This window comes from Urocitellus parryii, chromosome 4 (genome assembly GCF_045843805.1).
Source record: "Urocitellus parryii isolate mUroPar1 chromosome 4, mUroPar1.hap1, whole genome shotgun sequence".
NCBI classification, from domain to species: domain Eukaryota; kingdom Metazoa; phylum Chordata; class Mammalia; order Rodentia; family Sciuridae; genus Urocitellus; species Urocitellus parryii.
In genome coordinates this window covers 30,574,882-30,595,746 of record NC_135534.1, presented here as the reverse complement: position 1 = coordinate 30,595,746, position 20,865 = coordinate 30,574,882, and the positions used below count along the sequence as shown (strand labels likewise).

General features: G+C 40.1%; 1 protein-coding gene across 20 annotated transcripts in view; it reads left to right on the top strand.

The window, feature by feature from the left end:
• Cd44 (CD44 molecule (IN blood group)) overlaps positions 1 to 20,865 on the top strand; it is an 84,231-nt gene that overhangs the window by 44,737 nt on the left and 18,629 nt on the right. For 4 of the 20 annotated variants that reach the window (XM_077798144.1, XM_077798141.1, XM_077798149.1 and 1 more), the window contains 8 exons: positions 773 to 1,000; positions 8,651 to 8,776; positions 11,383 to 11,496; positions 11,975 to 12,091; positions 13,853 to 13,981; positions 15,440 to 15,571; positions 18,260 to 18,361; positions 20,221 to 20,310. In XM_077798144.1, coding sequence (XP_077654270.1) covers positions 773 to 1,000; positions 8,651 to 8,776; positions 11,383 to 11,496; positions 11,975 to 12,091; positions 13,853 to 13,981; positions 15,440 to 15,571; positions 18,260 to 18,361; positions 20,221 to 20,310 — 1,038 coding nt within the window. Of the gene's footprint in view, positions 1 to 772; positions 1,001 to 7,277; positions 7,399 to 8,642; positions 8,777 to 11,382; positions 11,497 to 11,974; positions 12,092 to 13,852; positions 13,982 to 15,439; positions 15,572 to 18,259; positions 18,362 to 20,220; positions 20,311 to 20,865 lie in introns of all 20 variants that reach the window. The other 16 variants (XM_077798139.1, XM_077798138.1, XM_026404965.2 and 13 more) reach the window with 16 other exon arrangements.

The following is a 20,865-nucleotide window of genomic DNA, read 5'->3' as shown; positions in this document are numbered from 1 at the left end:
TGAACTTTTCCCCCCTCTAGTCCATTCTAGACATTTACTTGTTTAAACCAAAGATTTAGATCTTTATATACATCCGTGTTTGTTAACATCAAGGTCAAATTTCACAGAGGGTGGCAGAGCCTCTGTCAATATTTAGACACACTGATTTCCTAGCTTAGAGTGGAGGTTTGCTTCAACTGACAAAATTTGCCCTTTAGAAAGAAAATCTGTTCCTTCATGGGTTTGCAACCATGCCTTCCTTGTGGAGGTTACTGGTCTGCTATTTCAAATCTTTTCTGGAAATGGATGGAGTTAATAACAACACACTTTACACCTCCTTCAGAAGGCAGGGTCAGGAACCAGGTAGGGAATTATCATTTATAGAGCATTCATTTATTTTGAATACTGTACTGAATGCTTTACTCACAATGTCATAAGGCTCGTGATAATTCTATCCAGAAGGTGACATTGCGCTTGCTTTAGAAATGATGACCTTAAGCTCACAATTGTGCCTCATCCAGAGCTACGTGAAGCTGGGATTCAAATGTGAGGGTTCCCCAGAACCTCTTCTTTCTCCTGCTCATTTCCAGGCTGTGTGGGATGGGGTGCAGGGAGAGCAGAGAAGAATGTACTTTCTGGGTGCCACCCCCCATGTCTCCTCACTAGATAGAAAGGTATCCTTCCTACTAAAGGAGAGTTGCAAAGCCACTGTGCTATATGACAATTCAGTCTTTCTTCAAGACTCAAAAAGTATCAGCTGTGAAGTTCTCAAAGTGCCCTTCTCTCTCCCAAGCCATTGTCAACCGCGACGGGACCCGCTACAGCAAGAAAGGCGCCGAATACAGGACGCACGAGGAAGACATCAACCCGAGCCAACCTATCGACGAGGACATGAGCAGCGGCTCCTCCAGCGAAAGGAGCACTTCAGGGGGTTACACCATCTTCCACACCCACCTGCCCACTTCACAACCGTCCACAGACCTAGAGGACACCGGGGTCTCCGAGAACAACCCCACCACCAGTAAGGAGAAGGAGCCCTTCTGCTTCCCAGTAGCAATTCCTTGGCCACACGCCTGGGATCTCCCGAGCCACATTCCCTTGAGTTTTGATTTTCTTTTGTCCCAGACATGGAGGCGGTGGTGACGTCATTGGGGCGGTGGGTGGCCGTGCTGGCCCGTGCTCTATATGCCTCGACAATCACAGCCTGCAATTGTCTGTCTGTCTACAACTATGTTTCTCTTACCTTGGAGTAAGAAGTGCCATGGGAAGTGTTTTAGAAGACCCCCCCCAACCCATCCCTGACGTTCTGATCCCTGGGGATATAGTTAGGGTTCAAACCCCATACAGAAACAACTTTTGGTTTTGCTTCTTTCTTTCTTCTTATTCACTCACTGTAGATACGATTGTTTCCATAAAGGTGGGAGTGCCGAGTACGAATACCATTCCATAGGCTCCTTTTTCTACCTAAGTGTATATTTTTATATTTGTAACCGGATTTACAGTCATTCATGGTGTGATAATATTAATTCATAATCATCAATCGTGATTTACTAAACAATTCCTTTGCTTTGGGTCTAAGGAGGAGTTTTATGATCAAATTATATCAGCTTCAGAGTTTAGATGCCAGCCTGCGGGGAAGGTCCTTAATGCTTAGCTGGTGTGTGGGTCGTTCATTACTTAAGACTGTAAGAGAGGACAGATGCAAATACTGCATTTGGTGGCTGTGATCTCATGCCACTGGCTGCAGTTCTATTGCACATCCTCCCTCTCCTTTGTCACTTTCCTCTGTCCCCCTGTGGTTTGTTTTCAACAGGTTTCCAGATGGGCTCTGCTCCTGTGGGGATTATTCATACTTAAGTAGTGCAACTGGGTCTTGGGTGGATTTCCTAATATGGTGCCGATTTCTCTTTTCCTGGCTTCAACTCTTGAGGGGTGACACTCCGGCCTCCAGACAGTGTGGCAGAAATATACTTGTTTGTCAATACTCAAGATGAGGTCCTTTCTATCCCTTATCACCCTGAGGCCAGGAAGTTTCCACATGGCTCTGATTTAATTTAAGGTTATTTGCTCAATGGCATTTTAAATTTCTGTTAGAAACTTGCTGAGAGAGTGATGCAAGTAGGTCTGGGGTTCTGGTTATTCCCAGCAGATTCTTTGAAGCATCTCAAAAAGTGCATCTATTCTCATGCGTTCCTGGGCCTGGGCTCTCTGAAGATCGCACCCCTGTTTTGTTTGTGGTTCCATGGGCAATACTTCTTAAGACAGACATCTGGAAACCCTAGTTCCTCGGGCTGCCTGCTGCTTCCTGGGTGCCTTGCCTTTATTTTAATACTTTTTTAGCACTGGGGATTGAACCCAGGGACACTACACCACCAAGCTACACCCCCAGCTCTTTTAATTTTTTTTTTTCTTTTGAGACAGGATCTTGCTAAGTTGCTGAGGCTGGCCTTGAACTTGCAATCCTCCTGCTCCAACTTCTGGAGTAGCTGGGATCACAGGCACTCGCCCGGCGCCAGGCTGGTTGCTGGCCTTTTTAACATCACTTTGTTGTTAAGGTGCACAGTTCTGTTAGACACTGGCAAATACAATAATTAGGAGTGTCAGCAGGAAGTAGAACAGTTCTAAAGTCCTATTTCCCACCAAAGAAGAAAATCCTGACAAAATTCATCTTGTGTGGATGAGATGAGCCCCCTACCCCCTTGCGCTTTAGAAAAGACAATTATCACATTTTTATTAGCATCTTTTCTAAGTTAGTCAATCAGCAAATGTGTTTTGAGGACCTACTATGTGCAATGTCTATTCTAATGCTTGGGATCCAATGGTAAAAACCCTAGAAAGTAATATTGAAAAGAATAAGTTTGAGTGAGATTTTCACTTATTCAACCAAGATTTGGAGTCTGCGCCAGATACTGCTTTGGTTACTGGGGCTCAATGTTAGTCCTTCCTTGATGGATACAACATGCTAGTTCAGATATTAAGGAAAAGAAAAACATACTTAAGAGAATAATTATGTTTTTCTCCTTACAGAGTACTTAGCTGTTTCTTTTAATAGTTAAGGACGGAAGAGAGAAACTAATTTGTCCATGTGGGTGAGTCCAGAGCTAAGTGGAGAATTATTGAAGTATTCTAGGATTCACTAAGGCCAACGGCAGCTCCAAGAGATTAATCCATGCAAAGAAGGATATCAAAACAAAGACCAGAAAACAGAACAAACAAAAGCCAGGTGGAAACTTGAATGTAGCCTGTGGCATACTGGGAAGAGTTAACAATGCTGAGCTCCTAAGTAGAATCAGATTTTCTGAGTCCAGGAAGGAGATTCCCTGGCCTTATCACGGTTGGACTGAACTGGGCCTTGGCCAGAGGCAGTGTCTGCAGATCCTCCCTAATGCATGCAGGGAGGCAGAGGTCAAGAGGAGGGCTGGCTGGGGACGTGGAAGCTGCCTGTCTTTGGCTTGACTGCTTCATTCCTTCTTAAGGGTCCTTAGTGGGTGGCAAAGGGAAAGCTAACAAGACCAACCATTTACACGGCTCTGGACTTCCCATGGGCTGTTTATCATAAGTGTTATTTTTGGAAGAGCCCTCCTGGAGGTGTGTCAATCGGTGCCTTCCTATTGGTGATTGGAACTCTCTGGAATCAAGAAACCAAAACTAATTCAGGAAGCCAACTCCTGCTTTGGAAGTCTCAATTTCCTTGTCTTCTGGGTGTCAAACAAGTAATTTTTTTTTTCTTTTGGTTTGGCATGGCCTACTTGGGTGGGGCAAATTGGAAAGTGCTGGCAAGGCTGAAGCTGTTTTCATCTTTCCCTCTCATAGGACTCCTTTCAGGAAGATGAAAATAATGCCTGTTTCTATCTTGCTCTTTTATATTCATTTCCTTTGTTGCTATTTTTTTCCTGGTGTACTGTAGGGTGAAAGTGGCGGGAACTAAGCTATTTTCATAAAGTTACTGAGGTGAGAACAGGGTGTCTATGGGCTTTCTAAGGGATGCTCAGGTTTACTGGGGACATAATAAGGGAAATTGGCTCCTATCTCTCTGCTTTCTGTTCCGAACTAATGTGTCCTTTATAGCATGGACCATGTTGTGCCTGTTATAGGAATTTGGCATGCATAATGCCAAAGTTTATAATGAGAAGATATTCAGGAACCACTTGAAACAACGCACAAAATGTTGAGTGTTTATGTATAGGGTCACTTTTTTTTAAGGAAGAGTCCATAAGTTGTATCACATTTTCACAGGAATGTATGACTTGAAATATGTCTTCATAATCTCAGCTGGTTTATATATTTGTCTTGATGATTTCTACCTTTCTGTTTTTATGGAGAAACATTTTAGACTCAAGTCCAAGTTGAGAGTCAAGTGAGAGATTTTTAAATTACAAAATGCTACTGTTATCCTTTTTCTAATTTGAGTAGAGTTCAAAATCTTTAACTTTGACATTTTTGCCTCTTGTCTGGAAACACAGACTGAATTGAATCCAAAGTGACAGAAAGTGATGAGTGGATACTTGAGAAAGTTTGATCTGATTTCAATACTTGGAGCACACACCCTTCGTGATATTCTTGCTCAAGTATAAAGTGTGGTCTGAGTTTTATGTGTATGGGTAGAGCTTTGAAGTCCCAGTTGTTGTCACAAGCTGGGTGTGTTGTAGATAGATCCAAATGATACATGCAAGCATCTCCAAAGATACTCCAAAGATGAATGGATGAAAGCAACTTTATGTCATGCTGCATTGAAGACCTTCTAGCATATTGCATGGTCCAGTCACCCAGTCGAGAAAAAAACAAATCTCCTTCCATTGCAGTATTAAGCTGTGGCTTGATTTTTGCTCTGATCATTATTTTAAGAGGTTCAATTGGGAGATTGAGAAGCACTGGATTGATACTCATACAAATTTGCATTTCTGATGTTGTTCTAAGATGTTGGGAGATGTTAGAAAGAAGGCTGGAAAGATTTAAAAAAAAACACACACCTCAATATCTCTTCTTTAATCTTCATTCTATAAGAGATACAGATGTTTTATATAGAATGGAGAGTAAACTCTGACAGAGAGAATCTCACTCAACAATGTTTTCATAATCGATCCAGTTACCTCCACTGTGCACTCAAACAGCGGTGCATCAGCTCAGAAGAGAAGTAATTGGATATGGTCCTGGTTTGGTAATTCACAGCCTAAGACTCAGGATCTCACAACAACAGCAGCCACAGGTAAATCACTATGTCTTTTGCTCATCGATAGTCTTGAATGCCAGGTCTTTTAATGATAAGAAAAAGAATATCCATTATCATGCCCAAGTATCCCACTGAGGGCCCCTCAGCATCACTAGTGAGAGCAGGATCTGCGGCTGTTTTCCTTGTCAAAGAAGCCAATAGCTCTGGGGATATGACAAGATCCCCTAAATACCTAATTTGTTCTTTTTATGGCATCATGTATATGGAATCAAAATTATTTTTCCTTCAGATGCTTTGATTATGTGATTCATTGAGAAAAATATCTTCTAGGAAAAAAGTCTATTGGAAGATGCACACCTTTATTTCCTGCTGACCCAGTTATCACAGTTAGTAGTAAAAGAGGGAACCATGATTTACACTTGGAAAGGGCAGGCCCTGGACACTTGTTTGGATACTTCAAACCTTTACTGTAAGGTAGAAAATGATGTGGTTCTACGTCAGAGTCTAGGTCGCCTACAGGTTCCTGGAGGTTTGCCTATGATTTCTAAATTCCTGCAAAGTATTTTAAAGTGGGAGCTTCAGGGAGAAAGGTTTTGTCTATAACAATGGCGGGGGTTTAGAAGCATATCTCCATTTATTAGCTTTTGCTGATAGAGAATATGATCATATTTCAAAATAAGCAGGCATCCTCTCTGCAAAAGGGAAGAAATAAAAATAGAAAGATAATACTTCACATTTGCTTTTGAGACAGAATAAACTATATCCTTTACTTCTATAAATAATCACATATGACAACAGTGCTATGTTATGTTATGGTTCCATGTCACACTGATTAGGATATGTTGGGGTCAGGTGGGAGAGAGATTGCAGCACAGTGTTGACCTTTGCAGAAAAAAAAAAATAGTGTGAAGGAAAAGGTCTTCTTTGGCTGTGTTTCTTTTGGGATCATTCTGGGCTCTCTTGAAATCTGAAAAAAGAAATCTCACTTGTCTTTTGTATTTGGGATTTTAATGATGGTCTCAGCCTCTCTGCTTGAACTCGTTCTCAATTTTTTTGTCGCCTCTTACCCGATATTCTTCCGTTGCACATCATGGTGGCAGAAATGTCAATCTTTGGAAATTTTCAAGTCAAGATTCTTGCTTCTGGTTTTATCAGTGGGTCACTTTGTCTCTTTTCCTGTGTTGCTATACTATTTTCAACTCAAATGGGACTAAAAATGGACTATTCTGCTTTGTAAAATAATAGTGTTGATATAAAATAAATGACTCTGGGCAAGGTTCCCAGGGGATTTGGAGTCTCCATGGAGAAAGTGGAAAGACATCTTTTTCAGTCTCCTACTTTACATGTTCTCTTTTCCTGTGTTTTGGATTCCTGGGATTATATCTGGCAGAAATATCATACCCTAAATTCTTGGAGAATGATATTGGTTAGCCAAGATAGAGTGTATGGAAGATTAAGGGGTTAGGACTCTAAAGACCTGGGGTGTAGAATCATAAACGCTCAGATTTGGAGAGGATCTTAAATAGTCTGGTTCAATCAGCATTTCTAATCATTTAATTACTTACACAACTTTCCTGCCAAGTGATCTTCCTTATCATGGGGAACAAAGCTTCTCTTGAAGAAGTTTGATGTTGGATTGTTCAGATTATTCCATTAATCTAAAGGAAGCTGTAGCATGGGTGTTGGAAGAACACCCATCTCCCTGAAATTCTTACCACTGGTCCTAGTTTGGCATCATGGCGGAGGAGACAAAATTTCCATCCCCATTTTACATTGTAAACTTTTAGAATTCAGAGCTCTCATGCTGTTGCTAATTAGCTTTCTGACTTCACACAAGTCAGCAAAATTTTTCCAGCACTTTTATTTTTCATCTTTAAGATGAAGAGCTTGAGCCAGATTATATTCAAGGTCCTTCCATTTCTGACATCCTATGAATTCTAGTCTGGGCCTCTGAAAGAAATGGAATTTCTTGGCCTTTTCCCTTTTTTTCCACCTTTCCACCTTTCCATCTATTGAGAATAGATGATTCTCTTGAGTAGGGAAAAAAATAGTGAAAGCATACACAATGCTATTTCTTAGGAACTCACAATTCACTTTTCAACAATCCATTTAGTCATGGTTACCACAGCTTTGATGAGCACTAGTGCTACTGCTCCTGAAACAGCAACCAAGAAGCAAGAGGCCCAGGACTGGCTTTCATGGTTGTTTCAACCATCAGAGTCCAGGAATCATCTTCTTACAACAACAACATCTGGTAATGAGTTATGATTATCTTATATATTTTCTTGACCATCTTTAATGATTTTCATTGCCATATGGGATAATGTTCAAGTCTAAAATCCATTCTGGTCACACAAATATTTGTGATGATTTTGGAAGGACTATGAGTTCTGAGATCATTGTCTTTGATTACATGGAACTAATATGCAGTTTTCTTCTTTCTTCTCTGTGGGATTTCTAACTCCTAGGAGGAGGATAGTAGAGGAGCTATGAACAGAGGCAGGTTTGTCTTGAGGATAGAACAAAATTATAACTTTGAAAGAATGCTTATGCCTACTCCAAAATTATTGAAGTCATAAAAAGCTTGTAACTTTTTTATGAGAAAATGAAATAACCTAGCTGAGAGAGGAAAATATAGAAAACCTCCATCAGTTGCGTTATTGGGATGGACACTAATGGCATGCAAAGCAAATGGTCATTTCATAAGACAGCCTGAGCCTCATTCAGAATGCAGAAAACTTGTTTTTAGTAAAAAAGGGGTCTTCTGCAGTAACCACTGAGAAGCTGAAAGTTTCCATCTCCTTTTCTATGATTGATTCCAAAAGAAAAGAAGGAAAAGTTCTAAGATTTAGACTGGAGTCCACTTTCATCGTCTCTTTTGGTTGACTAATAAAATGCCAGACATTATTTGTCTGTTAATTGACTTTTTTTTACCCTCTCTGTCTGCCAAAGTACTGTTGGGAATTACAGCATTACTTCCATTTGCATTTCAAGAGATACCATAATCTGATGCTAAAGATTAAAAAAAATTAGAAAATTATGAATGCTACCGTACCATTTTAGAAATGATTGACATGATTTCAAAGTTTTTCTGAAGGTGTCTTGATAAAGCAAATAGGCATATGTGAAACCTTTCCACTCTTTTCTTGGAACTCGAGCTTTTAAAGAATGTGAATAATGAGTTATTAAGAACTGCATCTGAAAGCACAGGGGAGTTTTGACTATCTTTTCGTTGATTTTAGTTTGCTGTGTTCTGTTTTTACTTCTTTGATGGAGCGGTGTCCATATTTATTCTTCCTTAAAGTGAAGGTTCTGATGTAAGGTTCATAGCAATTGCTTTGAGATCTATAGATGAGATTCAGATGCAAGTCCGCAAGAACCCTCTCCCTTTCCTCTTGAAATCTTGGGAAATCCATTCCACCTGCTGTGCCTGACTTTCTTCCTCTGTGGAATGGGTTACTTGGCGCCCAGCTCTACCACTAACGCAAGTCACCGTAACAGGTATGGATTCAAATGCCATCTCAACAGGCTGGGAGCCAAATGAAGAGAACGAAGATGAAAGAGACAAACACGTCAGTTTTTCTGGATCAGGCATTGATGATGATGAAGACTTTGTCTCCAGCACCAGTAAGAATGATCAATTCCAGTAGAACCACTTTTGCATGTTTTACTAATTAACCTGAGTGACACCTGATAATATTTCTCTTGGAAAAGAGTCAATGTGAAAAAATGGGTGGACTTATGATGATCCCTTAGTTATATCCCCATATGATTGTGGAGGAAGAAATAAGATACGATTTCTTTCTTTTTTAATGACAACCTAAACATATTTGGAGAAGTGAACCAAATGCCTTAGGTTCTTCCTATTTTGTTTATCGGTGGGATTGGCTACTATAGATTCTCTTTGAGTTATCAAGGTTTGTCAGGGAATGACATGTGAAAACATCACAACAAATGCTCACTGTCTACCTGCTCTGCTGGTGCTGGGAGCACACCGATGAAAAAAGCCCTTGCTTTTGAAGAGTGATTAAGAGAGTATTAATTCAAAATTGCCAATGTCCCTGAATTGAAGGCTTTTAGAAGGGCCTAGAAAGGCTTAAAACAGGGGAGTGAGAACTCAAGAGTTGTCTTAATCAAAACCTGGTTGAAGTCAAAGGAACAAACCCAGAATTTTAGCAAACATGTAATTAAAAGACATTGAAAAGAAGGGTAAATATTAGCTCACTTAAACAAGGCAGTGCTAGTTATGAAAAGCAAATAGTGAAACTGCTTAATAGTATACAAATTTGTGACCATTATAAAACTTTTTGAGAACTAAGACATGAAAATTGAGTTGAAAAAATATTCTTTTAAAATTAAAATATACCAAGTTTGGTCAAATATTCTGCCAGATGACTGAGTTTCTCACATGAACCTGTAATGACCTATGGTTTTGCTGGACAGAATGAGAATCTTAAAAGTAACTCCATCACAGCTTTGCTTTTCCTTAGAGATAAGGCTCTTGGGGTGTTACCTGAGCTCTCCCAGGTCACTGAATTTCTGTCTGTCCTGTTGAAACTTGAGAGTTTCATCCCCAAATGAATAGCACCAGGGAGGAGGGGATCTAAAAGAATAGGCCAGATTTTGAAAGCACCTGAGCATATGGCAGCGATACAACAAATACTCAAAATGAACTCCATTCTTTATTTTACAGCTTTAAAATATATATTCCTTAGACTGGACATCTCTGCAGAGCTTAGTCTGTACTCTTTTTTTAAAAATTTTTTAAAAATGTTTTTTGTAGTTGTAGATGGATACAATACCTTTATTTAATTTATTTATCTTTATGTGGTGCTGAGGATCGAACCCAGGGCCTCACACATGCTAAGCAAGCGCTCTACCACTGAGCTACAACCCCAGCCCCTCTATGCTCTTTTTAATACCTTCAGAAAGAAAACCAAATAACCAAAATCACTGGAGTTTATGAGTACACTGTCTCCTGGGCTCAGGATGTGGCCCAGTCTTAGGTAGGTCCATCTGTAAAAAAAATATGGTTTTGATACTTGGGAAACCAAAATCCCTTGGATGGTGACCCCAAAAGATCAACCTGCAAATAAACTGTATGATCAGGCTCCAGGGGAAAACTTCCTTCACTATTTCTTCATCTCTAGAGCATATTTTTCAATTTCCATTCACTTTTTTGCTGAGTGTCTAGGCCTGTGATTCAACAGGATACCCTTTTCCTTTTGGAGGGGAAGGATAGCTACCATTTTTCATGCCTATTGAGAATGTGTTTCTGATTCTAGACATTATTCTCTTAACTTGTGAAATAGTTTTGTGTTATTTGGGTATCAAAATAAGCTTTGAAAGAAGATGGATTTGCAAATAGCCTTTTCATAAAAGACATTCTAATTTTGTCGTGATCCTTCTGTTAGATGTTTATTGCTATTCTAACCCAAATATTTGTGTATGACAGTATCAGGGAACTGTTATATGGATATATACCTCTTTTTTTTTTTTCAATGCACTTTTCTGATGGTGATGGGTTGCATCTGGACTTTTTCTATTGACTGTAATGCATCTTGTTTTTCTTTCATTGGCTATGAATGGCTTGCTCATGATATAGTTTGTATTTGATGCGAATTACCATGGGTGTCTGAGAAACCTTCAGAGTTATGAAGCTAAACCATATTGCTATTCTAGGTAGATGTTCTTTCTCAGAACCCATCTACAGAAAAGCTCTGGCTGCTCAGAGTATTTGTTTCTCCAGCAAGATTACTAACAAAATAGTGATCATTGTGGTATAATTTTCAGTCACCTGCCTCTTCCGTCTGAGGTAGCAAAAATGCCAGCGATACCAATTCTTTGGCCTTTCAAGTGCAGAGGGCCACCTACCAATCTGCATGGATGGGCAAAGCTCTGTCATCTCTGGTGATCCTCGGTGGAGGGCTGGTGTATTCAAAGCTGTTCTTCCTGCTACCACAGTTTCTTTGGCTGCTTTCTCCAAGAAGATCTCATGTTCTGAACCCCAACGTATTCTATGACAGAATGCAAAGGACATTGAGATGCTTCACAATATGGTGGATCAAGGTGAAAGCTCTCTCCGCTTTCTCTCTCCGTTTCCATGCAACCATCTATACAACCTGGTATAGATGCCTCATTGTATAGACTACAGAAGGAGTAAATGTGCAGTACGATTTGTGAAGGCTCAAGAAATAACATTTCCCTAATCGCTTCAATCATCGTTATCACAGTTTCAACCACTCCACGGGTTTCTGACCACACAGAACAGAACCAGGACTGGAACCAATGGAGGCCAAGCCATTCAAACCCAGAAGCACCACTTGAGACAACCACAAGAATAACTGGTAATGGGTTACATGTAATTAACAAAAGATATTTTTCCTTCAAAGTCTATGATGCTGCAATTGTCAACCCTTAGGACACAGTGGAAAATTTAGTTAATGTCGCATCACAAATTCTCAGTGAACTTTCATAAGGATGCTCAATTCCATTTAGGAGTCAGATATCAGTCATACCATCTGGGCACAAGGTATTTTGGGGGGGCCTTATTATAAAATGAATACATTTGGATGGTTTAGGGCACCATCTCTGACAAAGTGCTTATGGTGGAATACCAAGTAATCGTGAAGAAATTTCATGCCCATTCATTTTTTTTCTTGGGACATATTAGTGAAATCATTCAAATTTATGAGAGTGGATGCTCAGAAGTAGTGTTCAGACATAACACCTTTAGATAGCATGGACATAAATGGAAGAAGAAAACAAATAAAAGTTGATTGATTTAAAAAAAAAATCACAGCATGTGTAACCTCACCATAACAGATGTAGACAGAAATGGCCCCAGTGCTCATGGAGAAAACCGGACCCAGGAACCACAGCCTCCTCTCATTCACCATGAGCATCAGGATGAAGAGGAGGCCCCACATTCAACAAGCACAAGTAAGGATGGCGGTCGGCAGCTCTGGTTACGGGAGTGAGTAAAGACATTCCGGGGGCTAGGGAAGACATTTTTTAGACATTGGCCATACTCTGTGTCTCTGAACAGTCATAATCTCTGCGGAGGCTGAAAAGTGGCCAAATCTGCACACAATTTTTAGAAACCAGAAGAAAAATGCTAACTTGTCAGGTTGCACGAAAGGCCAAAATGTTTATCTGAGATAAATTCTATATCTGAGATAGAATTTTGTGTTAAAGATTCCCAGAGGTCCCATGTGGGTGATTTGTGTGGGTTTATGGAAAATGTATGGTGAAGAGTGTGTTCTTTGAGTGCTTGGTGGAGGATCTGGAAGGAAAGTTTGACAAACAGAAGGATCTTTGGAATACTTCTCGTCTGTGAGGATGTATGATAAACCCACTTTCTGTTTCATGTTCTCTTCCTCTGTTATAAAATGGCATCCCTTGAACTCTTGGAGAAAAGTCAGTAATATACATGGTCTGCATTTGAATTCTACAACTGCTCTTTTTCTGTTTCCAAACTCAGGGGAACTTTGGGGATGCTTTGATACTCTCACTGTCATTTCTCCTTATGCACAAACACCTCAGAATTTTTAAATGAATCTCCAGCCTCACCGCTTGACTATCAAAATAGGATGAAAACAAAAAGAGAAAAAGTAAAAAAGTATGTTCTCTTCTTTCAGATTTGTAACTCTGAGAGATGCCTACCTTATTTGGAATAAAGTAAGCTTTTTTTTTTTTTTTTTTTTTTTTTTTTTTTAGACAACAGTTTGTAGCATTTTTGAAACTGTGGTTCAACTACCACTCTCACAACCTTGAATACCCCTGTAGGGGACAGGTAATAAACAGTGACTTAGAAGCTAAAGAAAGGAGCTTTTGGGAATCACTCATCTGAGGGATCCCAGACAACCAAAGAAAAAATTAGGACACAGTTCAATAAGTCCTGCACATTGTACTGAACATGTCCAACAGGCTCTCATGTGATTTCTTAGCCTAATATATTTGATATAGACATAATGGTTGTGAGCTGGGTTAACAAAGAAGAGTTCTAATAGGAAAAGGAAGAGAGAGGAAGTCTATAGTCCCCTTTGGGCTCTAGTAGTGTATCTTAGAAGTTATTCTAAACATTTTGTACTGAAGCAGACACACATCCTAAGAGACCTGGAATTAATGAGCCTAATGTCAGAAGGTAGTGGTTTGGGCACATTGCCATAGGGTCGTAACCATGTTATAGGTCGGTATTGTAACACCCTAGACATTCCAACAGCTTTCACGGTGGGTAAAGCCATTGCTGGTACATTTCTGTTGAGTGTGCTATAGGGAACGTGACCCATGTGAGTTGTCCAACTATACTCATGTCATAAGTTGTTATACTCTTCCTCCAAAGTCAGCAAAGAGTTTATTCTTTGAACAGTTCTCTTAGACAGGATATGTGAGGCCACTCACCACAGTAAGATAAGAATAGTCCTGGAAACTCACAGGCTATGGCCTGGCCTTAACTTTGCACCAATCCAGCCACATGATTTTGAACCAATTAAAATTTCTTTGGATCCTAGTTTTCTCAGCTGAAGAATTAAAGGATGGGGCCATTTCATTCCCAATATTCCTTTCTGAATATTAGTGGTGTATCTTCTCTTTGTCTTCCTTTTCTACTGTCTCTCCTCATGAGTCTGTGCCCTTAAAGTGTAAGAGCTATTGATGAGGAAATGGGACCGCAATGGCTCACAATTGACATTCTTCTCACAGCCTGGGAAACTTCTAGTGGTACAACAGAAGAAACAACCACGCAGAGAGAACAGTGGTTTGGGAATGGATGGCACGGGGGATATCACCAAACACCAAGAGGAGAATCTCATTCAACAGCGGGGACAACTGGTAATGGATGGTTTAATAAGCAAACTTGAGTGGGAACTTCCTTTTGAATTAAATACTGAGCACTGAGGACACGGGACAGAAGAATAATGAAGGAAAGGTCCTGTTAGGTTTCTGAAAAAGTCATGTTGTGGTGAACACAGAGGCAAACCCTAAAGGCTCCTAAAAGTCACCTGAACAGGAATAGCTACAAGCACACAAAGGAAACACAGGGAATATGCCCTCGAGAATGTCACTTTCAGATCTAGCTTTGGGCATCCCTTAGTGAGATTATAACAGAGACACTAAGTTTATAAAATGCTTCCTTTTGTAAAGAAATCTACTATCTAATGTGGGCCCATCTTTATAATATGGTCATGTGAAATACTAGGCTTCGGAGAAAGAATGTTGTTAGAACCCTAGAGTAGAAAGAAGCAGAACCCAATATTATGAGAAAAATGACACCTAGCTGACATATGCTTTTGTGCATATCTGTTTGGTGATTTCTCCTTGAGTGTACAATTGCTTTCCTCATATGTTTAACCAAGTCACCTCCTCTATTCTTGAATCTTGGGACTGTAGAAATTGGACTCAAGTCATATCATTCTCTCTAAGTGATGCCAAATCACTTAGTTCTGCAAGCTCTTGTGCATGATTCTTTTTGTCTGTGTGACTGAAGTATTGAGACACACCCTGCTTTGTAAAGAATGTGAATTTCACATTCTTACTTGCTACCAGTGGGAAATAGTCCCATGTTTCCATTTGCAATATAGAATATAATGCAGAATATCTTTCCAGTGCATGGCAACTTTTGAATGAATTCCTAGTAGAGCAAGGGATTCAGTGACTGGCTATGTGGTTATGGTTGTTGCTGGGGAGATACTGTTGTGAGCTTTTTTTTAATCTATCCTTCTCCATAGGTGAAGAATGGGCAGAGGCATAAGGCACATTTTTATATGTCATTTGTGCCATGAGTCCCATTGTTAAGAGGTTATGTTTCTAATGGATTCCATTCATGCTTTGGTGATGAATGGTATTAACTTTCATGTTTAGCCTGTGGCAATCTGTTATCTATCTGATTCCTTCTCTAGATCACTAACCACCTTTTGTGTATTTCACTGGAATGTGGTTTTCTCTGCATGACATCATGCACTTGGGTGCTTTACTTTCCCCTTAAGGGGATTGACACAGCACGGATCAAGAGCTGTTTCTTCATCTTCCCTTGATGCCTATAACTCATCCTGCATCCACTGCAGAAATTGTTAATGCTTTGTGTCCTCTAGTTCACATGCCAGTTGCCAAGAAAATGAGCATGAATGAAGCCAAAGCTGCTAAAACATTCTGTATATGAAATCTCTTTGCCCTGTGTACTAGAAAGAGAGTTGTAATGTTTGGTCTAGAGAATCTTTTGAAAAATATCAGTGTGTCCCTGGACAAATGTCAATTAACACTTTGACAATTGCTTGAACTGCATGGTCATAGAAGCTTCAGCCCACGACGGCCACCCAGATCAAAGAATGACAACACAGCCTCAAGAGGACGATTTCTGGACTGATTACTTTGACCCAATCTCACATCCAATGGGACGAGGTCATCAGACAGAAAGAACCATGGGTAATAGCCTTTGAACATTTGAATTTTATATATATGTAACAGCAGAATGCATTACAATTCTTATTACACATATAGAGCACAATTTTTCGTATCTCTGGTTGTATACATAGTATATTCACACCAATTCGTGTCTTCAAACCTGTACTTAGGATAATAATGATCGTCACATTCCACCATCATTAATGAATATATTATGTTTTTAAAATCATGCAGTTATTTCTCTTAGCAATGTGTCCTGGGTTTTAGGCCAATCTACTTTCCCTGGGAACTTGAAATTTCTTCAGAACTCAGTTTTCTTGGTAGGAGAAATAGACACATTCATCTGAATATGAAGTCTTGACATTAGAATAAATAATTTTGCAAGAGCATTAAAGGATTATTGTTTATATATTGTGAAAGTGGAAGTCTTTTCCCATGTGGAGGGGTTAGTCCCAAGATTGCTCTTCCATTTGCTGTTTTTTTTTTTTTAAGTTTTAGTTGTAGTTGGATACAATACTTTTATTTATTTATTTATTTATTTATTTATTTATTTATTTATTTATTTAAAATAGTGGTGCTGAGGATCGAACCCAGGGCCCCGCATGTGCTAGGCGAGCGCTCTACCACTGAGCCACAATCCTAGCCCTCTTCCATTTACTTCTAACCCAAGGGTTTCAAAAGAACAAGGTTATGGAGTCAGTGACTATTTCCATTGCAGTCTAAGAAATAACTTGTCTTTGGCAGAAAAATCAGAGAGGTTAAAGAGTTGATGAGCAGTTATACCAAAAAAGTGACTAAAAGGCTCAGAAAACTTGATTATTCTTGTCACATTTAGAGATAATATGGTATTTAGTGATTTGGAATTTAGACTCTTCTTGGCTTTTGGTGAAAGTTCATGAATTTAATGGGTGAACAACTTTTAAATGAAATGGAATTCCTGACTTCTTAAATAGCCTTCTTTCTTATTTACCTATGAGCTATTCAAAAAGAGAGAGAAAAAGACAGTAGTTCTACAAGATTAGAATATTGTGAATTGATCCTATCAACTTGTATGCTTAAAAGGAATTTCTCTTCATCATAACAGGTGACAGTTTGCTTGGGAGAAACTTCAAGAATTGATAGTATGTAGTGCTCCTCTTTTATCAGTAGTAAATAAGTTGAATAATCCATAGCCCATGCTCTTTAAGAAACAAAATTAGCTGGCAAAAGAAAGCATTTAGCATCAAAATAGACCTAACAATGTGAAGCAGAAAGAGATGTGAAATCACTATTGCCAACAGTAATTGCTCAATAAATTCAGAGCATCCCACACCTTCCAGAGAGCATTAGAGGAAGATGGACTGGATCTGTTTGGAGGGAAATGGGAAAAAAAACTTGGGTAGTTAGAGAAAGGAAGTAAAAGATTTTCTTTTTAACAAAAGGAGATTCACATAAGGAAGTTCACAAAGGAAGAAAAGGCAAGAAATAACTATGTCAGATTGGTGGATCCCTTGTCATAGGGAAGAAGCGTTGAATGGCTAGGTTGGGGCCATTGCGTTGAGTTCCTGTAGTGCCCCATGCAGCCTCTGCACACATTTTAGTGCAACATGGCTCCTGGGGGCTCTGATGACATCCAGTAGAAAACAAAGGCAGTAAAAGATCCTCAGAATCAAACTAAAGGGTCTTCAAACGGAGGCAGAGACAGGGATCCCATTACATGGTGAGCAGGTAAGGACAATACAGCTGGCTTCAACTGAAGAGGAGCATACTACCTCTTGAAGGAGTCTATGAATAAAAAGGAAAATGAACAAGAATATCTACTAGGAATTTTAATTTGAGTTAGTTGGCCTTTCCTCTTCCTTGAAATCTGAGATAGTAGAGTCGGCCATACATTTCTGTCCTGCAAAGATCTTGATGATCTTCTCTTTTTGATTGTGAAGACTTCCGTGCAGATGCGGGAGCCCAGTATTTCAGCACTCTCCTCTGGAGCCATTTGGAACTGATTACATTTCCCCAGAGGCAATAGTGTGGGTGGATTGACTCAACCTTTGGCCTCTGTTTCCCTCAGGATTTGTTTTTTTCAGCAGAATAGACCTGTGATCGCTATTAAAAATAGGATCTCAAATACTTTGGTGCTAAGTCTCTGCACCACTCGTCACTATAGAGAGTAAACTTCAAAGATACCTCGTATTTGCTCTTCCTGGGGAGGGACTCGGTGACATACACTGCTTCTTGTTTCTTGTCCCTGCTACTTCCTGTGGCCTCTGCCTAGGTAGCATTGTGTAATGATTGTTTTTTTTTTTTTTTCAGTTTTATTTACATGTTCACTTTGTGAAACAAAAAAGGACTCAATGAGGGAAGAAGGGTGTTAAAAAGTCATTTTGCCTACTAGGTGGGAGGTGATTCTGCGTGTCTAAGAAAGGCCATGGGCACGGAATGGGACTAACATGGATTATGTTTCTGCCTCTGCAAGGCTTGGGAGTCCCATCCTGTGCTCATGTAGCATCTTTCTAGATTCAGCAAAAACAAACCAAAATCATGATTTTTGAGACCACTCCGCCCTCCAGGGAAAGCTGGTTACTTCTTGTGACATTCTGAGAAACAACAATTATCCCCACTCTGGAGCTCTGAAATCAGTTATGTGCTTTCTTTCCTCTGGCTACAGAACATAAATGACCCTTAGGCAGTGGTTTAGGACATAAAGCAATAACACTGATTTAATTCCTTCAGATGTGGACTCCAGTCATAGCACAACGCTTCAGCCTCCTGCCGATCCAAACACAGATTTGGTGGAAGACGTCAACGGGACAGGACCTATTTCAGTGACAACTCGTAAGGATGATGACACTCAGCCGTGTTTGTTGACCTCTCTTCCTGCTTTGGCTCTTTCCCATGTTGGTCAAGATGCAGTGTTTGGTGGTGGAATCGTGCGTTGTTTTTGTTTTTTGTTTTTTGTTTTTTTGCTACGTGGCTCTGCTCAGCCCAGGGTGTTACGCTGTCTTCCTTGTTTATATTTCTTGTGGGTCGTTGAAACCTGAGGTTACCTTCATTCTTGGTGCCTTCCAGATTCAATGACTTTCTGCAGGGGGGAAAAAATAAAGGAAGGAAGGAAAAGAGGAAGAAAGAGGGAAAATAAGAAGGAAGGAGAGAAAGGGAGGAAGAAAGAACAAAGGAGATCAGGAAGGAAAGAAGAAGATAAAAATGGATGTCCAAATGCATTCTAGGTACTTATATCAGGGACATCCAAGACCTCAGAGAGGACAGAGGTTTCTCTTGGTTTTTCTGACCACCTCCTTGGACTCCCAGCCTTGCTTCAGTAGAGGCAGACAGATTGCTTTCATGCTTGGAAAAGACATTTTGGGGAGCCAGATCGTCAGAGAGAGGAGGGAAACCACTTTAACCCACAGAGGAGGGGCAAGGCACATTGTGGACAATTGACAAGGGTGGCAGGGTCCCCGAGGACCTGGACAAAAGAAAGGAACATTTGCCAATGCCCCTCCCCCCCTTTTTTTTTTATCACTAAGCATTCGGTAGGAAGCAGCATTAAACTTCAAGTAGCCTTATTTTTCACCATATGTACAGGCAAATCCTAGCGATCAGGCTGAAGTCATTCATAATTTCTTGGCAGAATATGAAGGAAATCCAGAATTGAGAGGGTCTCATTTTACTGCTTGCTACTCATAATGGGGAGAGTCTTTTATATGAGCCCTTGAGGCCCAGCAAAAGATCAGCAAGCATGTGTTGATTGTCGGCCATATAAATAGCACAGTGTGAAGCATCAAAGGAGCTGGTAAATAAGCCTATGAACTGGCTTCTGCCACTGAAGAGCTTGTATTTCCATTTTATGTTTCTTCTGGCTTTTGTTCTGATGTTGGGTTTGGGATTTGGTGGATGTCTGTCTCTTGGTAATGTTTATTTGGTGGTGGTCATGGCTGATGGGTGTGTTTTATGGAGTGCTTGCACCTGCAACTCAAAGGTCAGTACCTTTCCTAGAAGAATGCAAATGAAATGAATTCACAACACTCAGAGTGATTTCAGTTATGGGCAACGGTTCAACCTCAGAACACTGAGGGTCCTGTGTTTGCCCAGGGAACCATTTCCTTGGTGCAGTGATGAGAATCCCTGTCCACAGATGAGATCAAAAAACCAATAATTGAATGAAATGGTATCTTTCACTTAATGGTTTTTAGAAGGGAGTTATGTATTTCTTTGTATAGATTTGATTTGAGTTACTCAAGCAGGCTATCCTAAATGGGATCCTTTCTCTTCTGAGGTTACAGGTATCCTACACAGTGTTAATTTTTTCCTACAGTCATGTTTGTTGACCCGCAAGTAGATGCTTTTGACTACTGATAGGAACACTAAAATTTAAATATTTCTTTTCCATGTCTCCATGTTCTCTGGTTTTCTTGAGCATCTGGGTGCCATGCTGTAGTGGGAACTGGGCTGATCCATGGTAGGTGGGGAGTTCTGGTTCAGGCTTCACCTTGGCACTTGACCTTGATGGGTTATACCCAGAAACAAAGGGGAAGAAGGTAGGGACAAAATGGAATTCTTCTGCATATTTCTCCCTGTGGTGTGGCACATCTCATTCTCCCCATGCACCTGTGCATAGATCCTTCCTGTTAGCAGATCTCAGAGGACTTGTATTATGGTTCAAAATAACACTGGCTTCATCCTCATCGAAACAGAGCACAGTCATTCCCAGAGCTTCTCTACGTCACATGGAGAACTGGAAGAAGATAAAGAGCAAACAACTGTTTCTACTATCACATCTAGCAGTAAGGATTATAAAGCTCAGTTGGCTTCAGCTATTGATAAAAAATCACTATTTTAAGGGTGCTTTTTCCATGTCTTTGGTGGAGGGACCTCAGCTGGCTGTTGCTATACTGCTTCTTTTGATCAAAAGGTGCATCTGATGGTGGTCTCTGCATTTTCTGCTCTGTAGACCTCTTAGAAGCCATTGTACCTTAAATGTAAACTGTGTTGCTTAATCTCCAAGGCCATACTTCTCAAGCTCTAGAGTTGGTGACTTGGTTTAAAAACAATGTATTGCTTCCTTACTATTTGCGATTGCTGTAAAAGTCTGATTTTATCACTTTACATTCTTTACATTAACAATATTATTTTGCCATTTGACCTCTGGAACGCAACTCTGTGGTGCTGGTGACCAAGAAGCAGTGCCCTCCTGGAAAAGGAAGGAAGAGTTAAGTTAGTAGCCTTAGGTCTTTGAAAACTTGCGTTTTCTATTTCACTTGCAGGCAGCATAATTTTATCTTTCACGCTTTGCTTTTCAATGCAGTGTTCCTTCTAGATCTTTGAAGGTGGATTCCACT